The 15,339-nt window shown below is 40.4% G+C and overlaps 1 protein-coding gene across 1 annotated transcript in view; it reads left to right on the top strand.

The window, feature by feature from the left end:
- The window catches only part of frc (fringe connection), a 252,883-nt gene that overhangs the window by 211,758 nt on the left and 25,786 nt on the right, over positions 1–15,339 (top strand). Inside the window, exon 7 of the mRNA XM_070094316.1 lies at positions 108–303. Within this exon, the coding sequence (XP_069950417.1) occupies positions 108–303 (196 nt within the window). The remainder of the gene's footprint in view (positions 1–107; positions 304–15,339) is intronic.

The raw sequence follows: 15,339 nt of genomic DNA, 5'->3' as shown, positions 1-15,339 counted from the left end.
AGTTTGGCCAGTTCCTAAGGTTGAGGATTTTGATTCATAATCGGTGTGCCAGTACTGTCCACTATAACCATTAGGAATATTTTTTAATATCATTGTTTCTTTTTCAGAAATGATCTTTCCTTTGATGCTGTGGGATACTTCTTCGTCCTAACTAATGACATATTCACGGCGGGTAATGGTGTATACGTGAAGAAGAAACTGGAGAGCAAGGAGCTCGGGAAATATGGCCTTCTCTATTACAACTCATTTTTCATGCTCCCTTTTGCTGCAGTATTCTGTTGGTTTAATGGAGATTTGGATAAGGTACACAATTAAAAATTATACTTGTAATCTTTATCATGAAATTATGTCGTACATGCTTGTAATTGTTGTTAGCAAAACATCCACATTTCTTTTGGAATATCTGTATTGGGAAATAAAGGTTATTTGGAGAGTTTTCTCTCTCCAGTAAGAAATATATACAGTGGACCCTCGCCTAACGAACGAATCACATAACGTTAAATCCGCCTAACGAAGTGTTTGAGTGTAAAAATTTTGCCCCATCTAACGATAAAAAACTCGCCCAACGTGATTTGTCTGGGAACTGTCCACGCTGCCCCATGGGTGCCAGTGTTTACAAGCCAGCCAGTGCAGTCACATCTATGGATACATTCGGTACATTTCACATTATCCCAGTGTTTTTAGTGCTTGTAACTGCAAAATAAGTTACCATGGATCCCAAGAAAGCTTCTAGTGCCAGCTCTGTGGTAAAAAGGGTGAGAATTAGTATGGAATTGAAAAAAAAGATTAAGAAAATGTGTACAAAGTGGGTCGAACTGCAAACCTTTATGGATGAAAATCACCCTAACACAGCTATTGCATGTCGTGGTCGTGACCATTACAGTGACAATGTTGTGGCCCATTTTAGGCAAATCTTACAGGAACACGAGGTACACGAGGTGGCCTGGTGGTTAACGCTCTCGCTTCACACGGCGAGGGCCTGGGTTCAATTCCCAGCCAGAGTAGAAACATTGGACGTGTTTCTTTCAACCTGTTGTCTATGTTCCCCATCAGTAAAATGGGTACCTGGGTGTTAGTCGACTGGTGTGGGTCGCATCCTGGGACACTGACCTAAGGAGGCCTGGTCACAGACCGGGCCGCGGGGGCGTTGACCCCCGGAACTCTCTCCAGGTAAACTCCAGGTAAACAGAACTCTATGGACAGATTTGTTATGCGACAGAAGTCCAATGACTCAAGCTGGTCCTAATGGCATTAAAAGAAGAAGGGAAGTAACCCCGAAAAAGGACTTCCTACCTCAAGCCCTCATGGAAGAGGATTCCCCTTCCAAACAATAACAACTTCCACCATCTCCCCTCCTCCCATCCCATCAATCACCACCAGATCCTCAATAAAGGTAAGTGTCATGTTTTCTGTTCTTAGTATTACCTGGAGTTTACCTGGAGAGAGTTCCGGGGGTCAACGCCCCCACGGCCCGGTCTGTGACCAGGCCTCCTGGTGGATCAGAGCCTGATCAACCAGGCTGTACTGCTGGCTGCACGCAATCCAACGTACGAGCCACAGCCCGGCTGGTCAGGTACCGACTTTAGTTGCTTGTCCAGTGGCTGCTTGAAGACAGCCAGGGGTCTATTGGTAATCCCCCTTATGTATGGTGGGAGGCAGTTGAACAGTCTCGGGCCCCCTGACACTTATTGTATTGTCTCTTAATGTGCTAGTGACACCCCTGCTTTTCATTGGGGGGATGTTGCATCGTCTTCCGAGTCTTTTGCTTTTGTTGTGAGTGATTTTCGTGTGCAAGTTCAGTACTAGTCCCTCTAGGATTTTCCAGGTGTATATAATCATGTACTCCCTGCATTCCAGGGAGTACAGGTTCAACAACTTAAAAGCGCTCCCAGTAAGTGAGGTGTTTTATCTGTTATGCGCACCGTGAAGGTTCTCTGTACATTTTCTAGGTCAGCAATTTCACCTGCCTTGAAAGGTGCTGTTAGTGTGCAGCAATATTCCAGCCTATTTATTTATTTATTTATTTATTTATTTATTAATTTGAACATGATACAGAGAAGTACAAAGGAATACAGTTATTAAAGTGCAACATGCCAAAGCCCCTTGTATGCAGAGCATTATGGGCAGGCTTAAAATTAACTTAAGATTAACTAAGCAGTGATATATTCAGTGGTAAAAACATTATTGTAAACAGATAACAATTTAGCACAAATGAGTATTACAAAGACAGGTCATATGGTCATTTACTGTGTTGCTGAGCATTCAGTAGAATGGAGTATTCTGTTAGGTAATGTATTTAAAAAAAACAAAGTTTGATTGTGTCACAGGTTAGACATTTATGAGATACAATAATGAGAAACATTTATGAGATATGATTTATGAGATACAGTTATTCAGCACAGTGGACCCCCGAGTTTCGGCAGCCTTGACTTTCGCGAAATTCGACCTTCGGTGAGTTTTTTTTTTTTTTTTTTTTTTTTTAAATTTGGCCTCGAATTTCATGAAAAAACTTGTATTTCGGCAACCGTCCGGTACCCATCCGCCTGTCACCGCGCACACAAAGCCAGTGTCCCACGCCATTCAAGCTCAGTGTGCCATTGTTTACCAACACATGACCATCACCCCGCAGGTTCATACAATACTTTTCATAATAATCCATTGTTTTTTGTGCTTGCAACTGCTAAATAAGTCATCATGGACCCAAGGAAAGCTAGTGCAAGCCCTTTGGTAAATAAAGTGAGTGACAGGGATGTGGAAGAGTTGGTGGATGACCACAGAGAAGAGCTAACCACTGACGAACTGCAAGAGCTTCAACTGGAACAGCATCAGACCACAGCCGAGGAACTTGCTTCAGAGGAGGAGGAAGAGGGAGTGGATGAGGTGCCTTCTTCAGTGATTAAGGACATGTGTGGAATGTGGAATGAGTTGCAAAGTTTTGTTGAAAAGTATCACCCTGACCAAGCTGAAACAAGCCGTATCTGCAACATGCACAATGACAGTGTTGTGTCCCACTTCAAGGAAATCTTCAAGAAACGCCAGAAAAAGACCTCTCTGGATAGATACAGATTCCCATATGCTGCATAAGTGTCTCTATCTTCAACTTGTCGGTTTTTCAAACCATTCATCACAACTGTCAGACACTGCAGCAACATGGGATCTTGTTACAAAGATTTCTTCAACACTTGTTCAACCTTTGGACGAAGACCTAACTTCGACTAGTGGATGGTACCACTATGACCCCGCCTCCGCCTGCTTCACCTCACCTCACTACAGTATATAAGCCACGTCTACGGCCCTATGCTGTACATTCTACAAGATTGATGGACTGAACACATCGACTCCAGGTTGAGGGACTGATTACCTCATTCTCCTCCTCTCCTTATGCCTTCTTTGTATTGGACTGATGAAGCCACTGTGTGGCGAAACGTTTCCTGAATAAAGATTCCCATATGCTGCATAAGTGTCTCTGTCTTCAGCTTCACCATTACTGTCTCCCAGGACAGCACCTCCAGCTTCACCATTACTGTCTCCCAGGACAGCACCTCCAGCTTCACCATTACTGTCTCCCAGGACAGCACCTCCAGCTTCACCATTACTGTTTCTCAGGACAGCACCTCCAGCTTCACCATTACTGTCTCCCGGGACAGCACCTCCAGCTTCACCATTACTGTCTCCCAGGACAGCACCTCCAGCTTCACCATTACTGTCTCCCAGGCCAGCACCTCCAGCTTCACCATTACTGTCTCCCAGGACAGCACTATCAGCCCCACATTTACTGACTACCAGGACATCACCTCCAGCCTTACAGTTTCTGACTACATGGCCAGTATCAAGGGCAGTACCATTCAGCCTAGACTTTTTATGTTCCCATCTGTTGTAGAAAGCTTCCAGGTTGTCTATGAAAGCAGCTTTGATGTTATCCTCTTTTAATACCCTTGTGATATTAGTCCACAGATTTATCTCATTTGGGCATACCCAAAAACACTTCCCTGTTTTAATACTGCTTGTAGCTAGTTCTTGGATATCTGCACAAGGGGCGTGACACCAATTTCCACAAAAATGACAATTTATCCATGTGGAAGCCCATTTGTTTGATTGACTGCACACTACACAGAGCTTCATAATGATTTGAATGGTTGATTTACTGTAATTCTACTAGCAACCTCTTGAATACTCTATTAATAACCTCCTTAAATGAAGCTCTAGCTATTTGTATTTCTATTTCTAACTGTACTTGTATATTGGACAGCTTACCGTGTACGTTCCTGATTTATATTTATTGTTTGTGTTTGATAAGGGCGCCTACAACCCCATCCGTTTACAGTCTGCTTTATTGTCCAACGAATCCGTTTGAAACCAGTCAAGGGTTCGGACCATCAAGGGTTCGGACCAGTTGAGGGTTCGGACCAGTCGAGGGTTTGGAACCAGTCTGATCTGATCAGTGGGTCACTTATTTAAAACATACTGGTCAGTGATTTGGGCTAACACATGAAGGATCTACTTGAAATTATCTGCCCAAGTAATATGTGATTTGATTGTTACAAAAGTATAACTTGCGTGTTGAAGAACCGGTGATTGCTGGCAGCTCCTACAATGATGAACGGTCGAGCCTCAACCCTTGTTTATCAGTCGCTGTATCTAGCTTTTCTAGGTTTTTTCGTCTCCACCACAATAAATGCTATATTATCACTATAGTTGACTGGTGGAAATTTTGGAGGAAGGACACTTTTTCTGTAGTAATAATTGCTTCTCGTTGTGTATATTGCGACCGCTGGTAACTACAGGTTATATGAGATTCATAGTATACGTCTGGTATTTCAAGAAAAAAGAAACTAATGAAAGTCACTCCACTCCACTAAGTACCATTATAATACTGGTTAGTTGCTACTACAACACTGTATTCTGCTATTCACTGGTATCACTAGATTAAGTGCCTTTGATTGTTCTGCTGTGTAGTAATTACAGTTACTGTTTGATTCATTTAAGTCATTCAATAAGAGGTTGGTATCAGGATCAATGCTTGTTATCATAAGATTTATAGTGAATCTATAGTTAGAATTAAGTATAAGACAAAGTAAATATTTTAAAGCTATAAAATAGCACCTGAGTTATTTTAACAAATATAAAAATTTGAGCTAAGGTAGTTCTTTAAAGCTAAAATAAAGGAGACAATATAAAAGGGACTAAAAAAAAATTTATGGTGAACAAATAAAGTGGTAATCAAATAAATGAGCTAGGGAATATAATGGCAAAATAGTGAACTTATTACACTTTAGCACCTGAGAATAGCACCTTGATTATTTTAACATTTGTGAATACAGTAGGGCCCCGCTTTACGGCGTTCCGCTAATACGGTCATTTCAAATTATGACCAAAACTCGCTATATGGCTCCCCCCACCTGACTTTCTAATACGGTCACCGTGCCCCACCTGGTTTGTTTACATTCTCTGTGAGATCTGTAAGCACTAAGTCTCTCCATTATGTCTGGAAACTCCAAAATTTTAAGTGTTTTTAAAAGTTATTTCATATTTTATATATACTCTGATAATTATACTTATGTATACGTGTACTTAAATAAACTTACATACTGTGCTGGCATGCAGGTACACATTAAAATCAGTAAGAGTGTTTTATGTCTCCAGACGTCATATTAGTAATGATAATAATAATCACAGAGTCTCATTTAAATGTAGTATATTACGTTAATATACACATTTTCATTAATCCATCTATGACATTTTTTCAAAATTATATAATAAACACGATGCATAACATATAAATATGATAAATACACCCCACAGTAGAATAAATAAACATAAATATGAGATGTGGTAGCAGACGACTTGCACAAGTGATGCCATATAAGAAATAATAATAATAATAATCACCAAGTATCATTAAATGCCGTATATTACGTTAATATACACATTTTCATTAATCCATCCATGATATTTTTTTCAAAATTATATAATAAACATGATACATAACATAAAAGATGATAAATACATCCCACAATAGAATAAATAAACATAAATATGAGATGTGGTAGCCAGATAATGTACAAGTGATGCCAAGAATAACATTTTCTCTAATCTAACATAAGAGAAAATGTGTTACTGGGTGTAACTGTAGAAAATTATTCCTTTCGTATGTATGTAAGTAAGTTTATTCAGATATACACAAATACAGTTACATAGATTATCATACATAACAGCATATGTGTAGAGAACCCAGGATAACCAAAAAAATCAGACAGAGTGACTTATTTCCATTGCCTTCACTCAGAGCATCATTTCTTCTCAAAATGATGTTACATGAGAATGGGAGTGTTCTTTATTTATTCTACCATATCAGTGTAGAGACAACCTGTACACAATGTAACTTGTACACAAACCAGACGTGTACACTTTGTTTACAAAAGTTACCTTCGCCTGGTTTGTTTACATAACTCTGCGCCTGTCCCTTCTCATGCACTCATTCTTTCTCTCTCATTTATTCGTTTTATCTCATTTACTTACTCCTGACCCTACATTAAGACTACAAATATTTTAAGGTAAGTAATGAGTGAACTGTATATACATTTTATCGCTCTGGGATGCTTAAATATCATAGAATAGTATGTGTGGGTGGGGTGGCCTGGTATGGTAGCCCGGCTGACTACCATACACACCACACTTGATTTTTTACAATAAATGCTACTCATCTCACCCTAGATTAAGACGACAAATATTTTAAGGTAAGTAATGAGTAAACTGTATATGCATTTTATTGCTCTGGGATGCTTAAATGTAATAGAATATGATGTGTAGGTGGGGTGGCCTGGTATGGTAGCCCGGCTGACTACCATACATACCACACTTGATTTCTTACAATAAATACTACTTGTCTCACCCTAGACTAAGACTATAAATATTTTAAGGTAAGTAATGAGTGCACTATGTGTGTATTGTACTTTTTTATTGTTTTTTGATGCCTAGTTGTATTGCTAACTTAATATATGTTAGTGTAAACTTGTTACCTAGTATTTGTATGCATTTATAAGTGGGAAAAAAGGGTGTCCCACTTTACAGCGATTTCCGCTTTACGGCGGTAGCCTGGAACCTAACCTGCCGTATAAGTGGGGCCCTACTGTATGTGAACTAAGGTTGTTATGTAAAGCTAAAATAAAGGAGAAAATATATAGGGACTAAATTAAATAATGGTAAACAAAGTTAAAATGGCAGATAGTAACTAAGATATGATATTGATTTGGGAGTAAGATCTGATTTGTTATATATAATAAGTTGAGCAATTTACTGTACTATAAAAATTAAAAATAATATGAGGTAGTTGGTAGTAGTTAGTAAAAGATAGTTTTGGGCCTTGAACAATAATGTAATTGAAATATACACTAATTGCACACACAATATAGTCACTAAGATATGAAAATAATCTGAGAGTAGGATTTGCCTTATAGCATAAAGTGTGAGCAATTAATATCACTATAGGAATATTATTTGAGGTAGTTGATTCAAGGTATTGCACAGTAGTGTAGTAGGAACATACACTAGTTTGTTATTTGTAGTTTGGGAGAAAAGGGAAAATTAGGTATGATTATAAGATAATTTTTAACAGTGCTTAAGTAGGAAAGAAAAAGGTAATACAGATATTATTAACCCCTTCAGGGTCCAAGGCCAAAATCTGAAGTGGTGCTCCAGTGTCCAAGAAATTTTGAAAAAAAAAAAAAAATTATTTTTTTCTTACAGAATTAAAGAGCATATTTTTGTGAAGGTAATAAGACAAAAAAAAATTTCTGATCAGTACTTACCGAGATACAGTGCCAAGAAGTTTGTCCAAAATGACCTGGTGGCAGCAACATCGACGATTTCCACATACGCGCATTACTTCATTTAGCAGTTTTTGTAGTTTTTTCTTTTCTTTTCCAATTTTTTTCTTTTCCTACTAACATTTGGGGCCTGAGAGACCAATACTGTATATAATGTATATATATAAGCTCACTGTATTGAACCCAGTAACTGCACTAAAGTTATTATCATATTATTGTTTACCACTGTTGTTATTACAATAAACATGCACAAATCTTGTATAATATTAATGTTCTATCATATATTTACAATCACTGGACATGGTTTTAGAACTGCTGGAGCTTGTGGAACTCCTTGAAACAAGGCACCATGCACAGAGGTACCTTACATTCCTCACACATAAACAGAGTGTCTTTGCGTCTTTGTTGCCGTCGTTTTGTTTGTGCACAGACAACACATCTCTTCTGAGCAAATTTCTTCTGAGTTGAAGGAAGCTGTATTATGAAATGATCACCTTCCCTCCTCAAACACTTGGGTATATCCTGATGAGTTCGAGGACCTTGTTGTATAGCAGGTGTTGTTACCTGGTACTTCATTATGAGTTGTCTGACAACAGACAAACAAAATTCACCATACGGTGGTCTGTTGCCAGTCTTCATTTGGTACATATTATATGCATTGAGCATTGAAATGTCCATGAGATGGAAGAAAAGTTTCATGTACCACTTGTAACTTTTACGAACACAATCAACAAAGCCAATCTGCATGTCACATTTGTCAACCAAGCGCATGTTTTGTGTATAATCAATCACTGTCACTGGTTTTCGAATACGTTCATTAGTCACTCGATCAACTTTGCCACTGTCTTGCATTTCATTATGGTGAATGGTTGTCAACAATGTGACATCTCGTTTGTCATGCCACTGTAATGCCATGATGTCATTGGCAGTAAACACCTGCACGTCATCACCACGAGCACCTGCGTTGAGCCTGGGCATATGTTTACGATTAGACCGCACTGTGCCACACACATCTGTCTTGTTCACTTGCAAGAAATCACTGAGTAATGGGCTTGTGTACCAGTTATCGGTATATAATGTATGCCCCTTACCAAGATAAGGTGCCATCATGTTTCTCACTACGTCACCTGAGATACCCAATAACATCTTGGTATCTCTCAATGTTTTACTACCCGTGTATACAACAATATCCAACACCAGGCCACTGTCACAATCACAGAGTACAAACAGTTTTATACCAAAGCGTTTCCTCTTGCTCGGTATATACTGCTTGAATGACAGTCTACCTTTGAACAAAATCAAAGACTCGTCAATTACAAGATTCTTGAATGGATAAAAGTATATGCTGAACTTTTGTTTGAGATACATAAAAACATTTCTGATCTTGTATAACCTGTCACTTCTGTCAGGCCTGGTTTTGTCAGAGAAGTGCAACATACGTAACCTGTTCACTGGGATGATTTCACTGAAGACCGGGGTAGAAATTAGCCGATCTGTGGACCAGTATGCTTTTATATTATGCTATACATGAGGCATAAGCATTATTGTTGCAAAAAGCAAATACATTTCTGCAACAGTCGTCTCTTTCCACCGGTGTAGTCTTGACTGTGGTGTACTCAAAATACTTATTACTTTCCCTGACAATAGTTTCCATCAATGGCTGGTCAAAGAATAATTCAAAGAATTCCAGTTCATTTGCAGTGTTTCCAAGGGAACAAGTTGGTAGAATTCCACTTTGAGAGTCATCGAAGTGGTGGGGCTTGGGAACAAAATTGGGATTTTGCTGCCAATCCCAGATACGGTTTGCTGGTGAATACTGGACATCATAGGCTGGTTGTGCGGGTAGTTGTGGTTGTGGTGGGCTGGTGGCTGATGCTCTGCTTTGTCCTTGAACTGCGGAGTCAGCAGCATGGGTCCCAGCCTGGGCTGGTGAGTCACGCATGGCCGTGGCACTACCATCACCACTACCACCATCTAGTGATGCCTGTGGTCTATCCATGCCAAGTGTAGCCACGTCATCCTCACTATCACTATCTATACTTGGTGTAGGGCCACGGGATGTACTCCGTCCCCTGGGCACGGCATAGGGTACACTACCCGAGCACATGCGATGGCGTATATACCGACGCTTCACTGGTGAATATGATTCCTCACTATCACTACTCAAATGATCGTCAAGAGCAATAAAATCACAATCCACATCACTATCATCATCATTACTGAAGTCAGAGGCCTGGCCACGCGAAAATAATAGTTTTCTCTTTCGTTGAGGTACAACCGACCGTGACTGACGAGTGCCCACACCAGAGGTAGAAGGTTGAGGATCGTCAGGGTTTTCTGCACTATTATCGATATCCTGGTCATTCCTTTCGGTCACTAACTGATCAAAGCCAAAGAATTCGTCTTCATTTCCACTTCCATCACTGTCAGAACTATCAGATAGGAACAGGAGAGTCCCAATTTTCCTTGGAGTGAGAGCTGCCTTGCGACGAGGCATGGTGAACAAGGGTAACTGAGCCGGTGTTCCCACAATGCTATGCGGGCGCCTAAATTTTTTGTTTATGGCGCACACCCACCACGCAGACTTGTTCTTTCACATGTAGGCCTATGAGCAATTTCGCGCTAAATTTGACGGCGCTAGAATTTTGGTGTAGATCTACGGTTTGGACACTCAACGTGAAGCTGTAGATCTACGGGACGGACCCTGAAAGGGTTAAAGAGTAAGTATCCTATTAACAAAAAATAAATTGTGAATTGGGAATCTGGGAAGATAACGCAAATTGGGTCACACAGAGAACTGTGTGGGACACCTGGGATGAGGTAATAAACACTATCTAGGAGGTGATAGTACTGGGATTAGTTCAATAATGACATAGTAACATACACTAACGTAGTAAGGATTTCGTCACTAATATCAGTCAGACTCTGTAATGTTTGCATCATGAAGGAAGTTTGCTAGTTCATTTTCATTTGTAATGTAGTACACAGGGCCTACATTTGTTTTTCTTACTAGAATTTGTCCATCACGTACAAAGCACTGGTGAATTTTATCATTATTCTCACATTTTAGCTTTCTCACTCTGTACAGGAGGTTCTGTCATTTTCTTGTGAGACACTCATTTATGTACAGTGGAGCCTCAAAAATCGAACGTATCACATATTGAACGTTTCAAAAATAAGACCATTTTTTTCGGACAAATTGTGTCCCTATTATCGAACGCGCCCCTATTTTCAGACCGCCGGGTATGGGACCTGTCCGCTGGCCCGCTCTGTCCACGTCCCCGCACAGGCGCCGTGAGCAGTCTAGCTTTGTTTATGCTTGAGTGAACACTAACCTGCGATCTCATTCACACATTTTATGATTATTTAATTGTGTTTAGTGCTTGTGGGGCTGTGAAATAAGCTGCCATGGGCCCAAAGAAACTTGCTAGCGGTACCCCTGTGGTAAAGAAAGTGAGAAACACCATAGATGTGAAGAAGGAAATAATACAGAAGTATGAGATTGGAGTGAGACTTGTTGAGCTTGCCAGGATGTACAGAGGACTGTGGACATTTATTTTGTGAGACAGAAACAGATGACTGTGGACAATTATTTTGTGAGACAGAAACAGACGACTGTGGACAGTTATTTTATGAGACAGAAACAGACGACTGTGGAGTTATTTTGTGAGACAAACAGACGATTGTGGACAGTTACTTTGTGAGACAGAAACAGACGACTGTGGAGTTATTTTGTGAGACAGAAACAGACAACTGTGGAGTTATTTTGTGAGAAACAGACGATTGTGGACAGTTATTTTGTGAGACAAACAGATGACTGTGGACAGTTATTTTGTGAGAGAAACAGACGAGTGTGGAGTTATTTTGTGATACAGAAACAGACGACTGTGGGGTTATTTTGTGAGACAAACAGACGACTATGGACAGTTATTTTGTGAGACAGAAACAGACGACTGTGGAGTTATTTTGTGAGACAGACAGACGATTGTGGACAGTTATTTTGTGAGACAGAAACAGAGGACTGTAGACAGTTATTTTGTGAGACTGGGGTCCAATGACTCTCAAGCTGGTCCTAGTGGCATTAAAATACAGAGAAGGGAAGCAACCCCAGAGAGGGCTTTGATACCGGAAATCCTCATGGAGGGGGATTCTCCTTCCAAACAATAACCCCAACTCCCTCTCTCCTCCTCCCTATCTTCCAGATGCCATCACCAATCTTCAATAAAGGTAAGTAAAAATGTTATGTTATATTACTATACATAATTAAAGACTATAGCATTTGTTGTGTGTATGTAAAACTGTAATTAATCTCTATAAAATGTATTTTTTTTTTGTGAATATTTTTGGGTTTCTGGAACGGATTAATTGTATTTCCATTATTTCTTATGGGAAATATTGCTTCGAATTTCAGACTTTTCGAATTTAGAACTAGCTCCTAGAACGGATTAAGTTCGATTTTTGAGGTTCCACTGTATATATCTTTTTTTGCTTTAATAGATGAAATTATTAGATGTTTTCTCCTGTCTTGTGTGTGAAATCTGAGCGTAACACTTTTTCTACTTTGGTTCCCTAGTAACCGCGATTCTTTTATTTCCGACCTGAAGAGTGTCATCATGGGCTTGGCATCCCTAGTTTTGAAGGTTTTCATTATCCATCCTGTCATTTTTATAGCAGATGCGATTGATACAATATTATGGTCCTTGAAGGTGAGATCCTCCGACATGATCACTCCCAGGTCTTTGACGTTGGTTTTTCGCTCTATTTTGTGGCCGGAATTTGTTTTGTACTCTGATGAAGTTTTAATTTCTTCATGTTTACCACATCGGAGTAATTGAAATTTCTCATCGTTGAACTTCATATTGTTTTCTGCAGCCCATTGGAAGATTTGGTTGATGTCCGCCTAGAGCCTTGCAGTGTCTGCAATGGAAGACTCTGTCATGCAGATTCGGGTGTCATCTGCAAAGGAAGACACGGTGCTGTGGCTGACATCCTTGTCTGTGTCAGATATGAGGATGAGAAACAAGATGGGAGCAAGTACTGTGCCTTGTGGAACAAAGCTTTTCACCGTAGCCGCCTCAGACTTTACTCTGTTGACTACTGCTCTTTGTGTTTTGTTTGTGAGGAAATTATAGATCAATCTACCAACTTTTTCTGTTATTCCTTTAGCACGCATTTTGTGCACTATTACGCCATGGTCACACTTGTCGAAGGCTTTTGCAATGTCTGTATATATTACATCTGCATTCTTTTTGTCTTCTAGTGCATCTAGCCTTGTCGTAGTGATCCAGGAGTTGGGACAGACATTAGTGACCTGCTTTAAACCCATGTTGTCCTGGGTTGTGTAATTGATGGGTATCTAGATGGGTGGCGATCTTGCTTCTTAGGACCCTTTCAAAGATTTTTATGATATGGGATGTTAGTGCTATCAGTCTGTAGTTCTTTGCTATTGCTTTACTGCCCCCTTTGTGGAGTGGGGCTATGTCTGTTGTTTTTAGTAAGTGTGGGACGACCCCCATGTCCATGCTCCCTCTCCATAGGATGGTAACAGCTCGTGATAGGGGCTTCTTGCAGTTCTTGATGAACATGGAGTTCCATGAGTCTGGCCCTGGGGCAGAGTGCATGGACATGTCATTTATCGCCTGTTCAAAGTCATTTGGCATCAGGATAACATCAGATAGGCTTGTGTTTACCAAATTCTGTGGCTCTCATAAAAAATTCATTTTGATCTTCGACTCTCAGTCTGGTTAGCAGCTTGCTAAAAACTGAGTCATATTGGGACTTGAGTAGCTCATTCATTTCCTTGCTGTCATCTGTGTAGGACCCATCTTGTTTAACCCATTCAGGGATTCGGCCGTACTAGTACGGCTTACGCACCAGGGTCCATGACGTACTAGTACTCATAAATTCTAGTGCCTTCAAATCTAGTAAGAGAAAGCTGGTAGGCCTACATATGAAAGAATGGGTCTATGTGGTCAGTGTGCGCAGTATAAAAAAAATCTTGCACCACACAGTGTGTAATAAGAAAAAAAAAATTTGACCGTGTTTTTGGATTAAAACAGCGACTTTGCACTATATTTTCGTATGGTACAGTGGTCCCCCGCTTTTCGTAGTTCCCGGTAATTGTAAATTTCGCCAATCATAGGGGTATTTTCGTATAAACATGGACTCGCTTTTCATAGGTTGATTCGCGAGTCGTAGTTCATCCGGGACGCGTACCCACGGCGTGAGCCGGGGCGGCAGCCAGTCTGGCATTGTTTACCAGTGAGCTAAGGTCCCCTCACGTTCTCCAGCGAAATATTTCATAATATCCTGTGGTAAAGAAGGTGAGAAATACGATTGAATTTAAGAAAACCATCATTGAACAATATGAAAGTGGTACAAGTGTGGCCGAACTGTCCAGGATGTATAAGAAACCCTACACAACCTTATGTTCCATAGTGGCCAAGAAAAAGGAAATAAAGGACGCTCTTGTTGCAAAGGCAGTAACTATGCTGACAAAAATGAGATCACCAGTACTGGAAGAGGTTGAGAAGTTATTATTGGTGTGGATAAATGAGAAACAATTAGCAGGAGATACTCTTATGACTTCGATTATTTGTGAAAAGGCTAGGCAGTTGCATGAAGATTTGGTAAAGAAATTGCCTGCAAATAGTGGTGATGTGAGTGAATTTAAGGCCAGCAAAGGCTGGTTTGAGCCTCTTTTGGAAGAAAATGCCAAAGAGGACCTTCATTACACAAGAGGAAAAGGCAATGCCAGGACACAAGCCTATAAAAGACAGCCTGACACTAATGTTCTGTGCTAATGCTATTGGGGATTTCAAAGTGAAGCCATTACTAGTATACCATTCTGAAAATCCCAGAGTGTTCAGGAAAAACAATTTTATGAAGAGTAAATTGTGTGTGTTTTGGAATCTAATAGTAAGGCATGGGTCACGAGGGAAATTTTCGTCGAGTGGTTCAATGAAGTGTTTGGCCCTAGTGTGAAGGAGTATCTCCTGGAAAAGAAATTGGATCTCAAGTGCCTGCTAGTAATGGACAATGCACCTGCTCATCCTCCAAACTTGGATGACCTAATTTTCGAGGAGTTTGGGTTCATCACAGTAAAGTTCTTGCCCCCGAATACCACTCCTCTCCTCCAACCCATGGACCAGCAGGTTATTGCAAACTTTAAAAAACTCTACACAAAAGCAGTGTTTCACAGGTGCTTGACTGTGACCACAGACACTCACTTGACCCTAAGGGAATTTTGGAGAGAACACTTCAGCATCCTCCATTGCATAACCCTTATAGGTATGGCTTGGGAGGGAGTGACTACCAGGACTTTGAACTCTGCCTGGAGAAAATTGTGGCCAGATTGTGTCGACAAGAGGGATTTTGAAGGATTTGGGACTGACCCTAATGAGCCTATGTCTGTTGTAAAATCAATTGTGGCACTGGGGAGTTCCATGGGGTTGGATGTGAGTTTGGAGGATGTGGAAGAATTGGTGGAAGACCACAATGAAGAGCTCACCAC

This window comes from Cherax quadricarinatus, chromosome 45 (genome assembly GCF_038502225.1).
Source record: "Cherax quadricarinatus isolate ZL_2023a chromosome 45, ASM3850222v1, whole genome shotgun sequence".
NCBI classification, from domain to species: domain Eukaryota; kingdom Metazoa; phylum Arthropoda; class Malacostraca; order Decapoda; family Parastacidae; genus Cherax; species Cherax quadricarinatus.
This window is presented reverse-complemented; position numbering and strand designations above follow the sequence as displayed.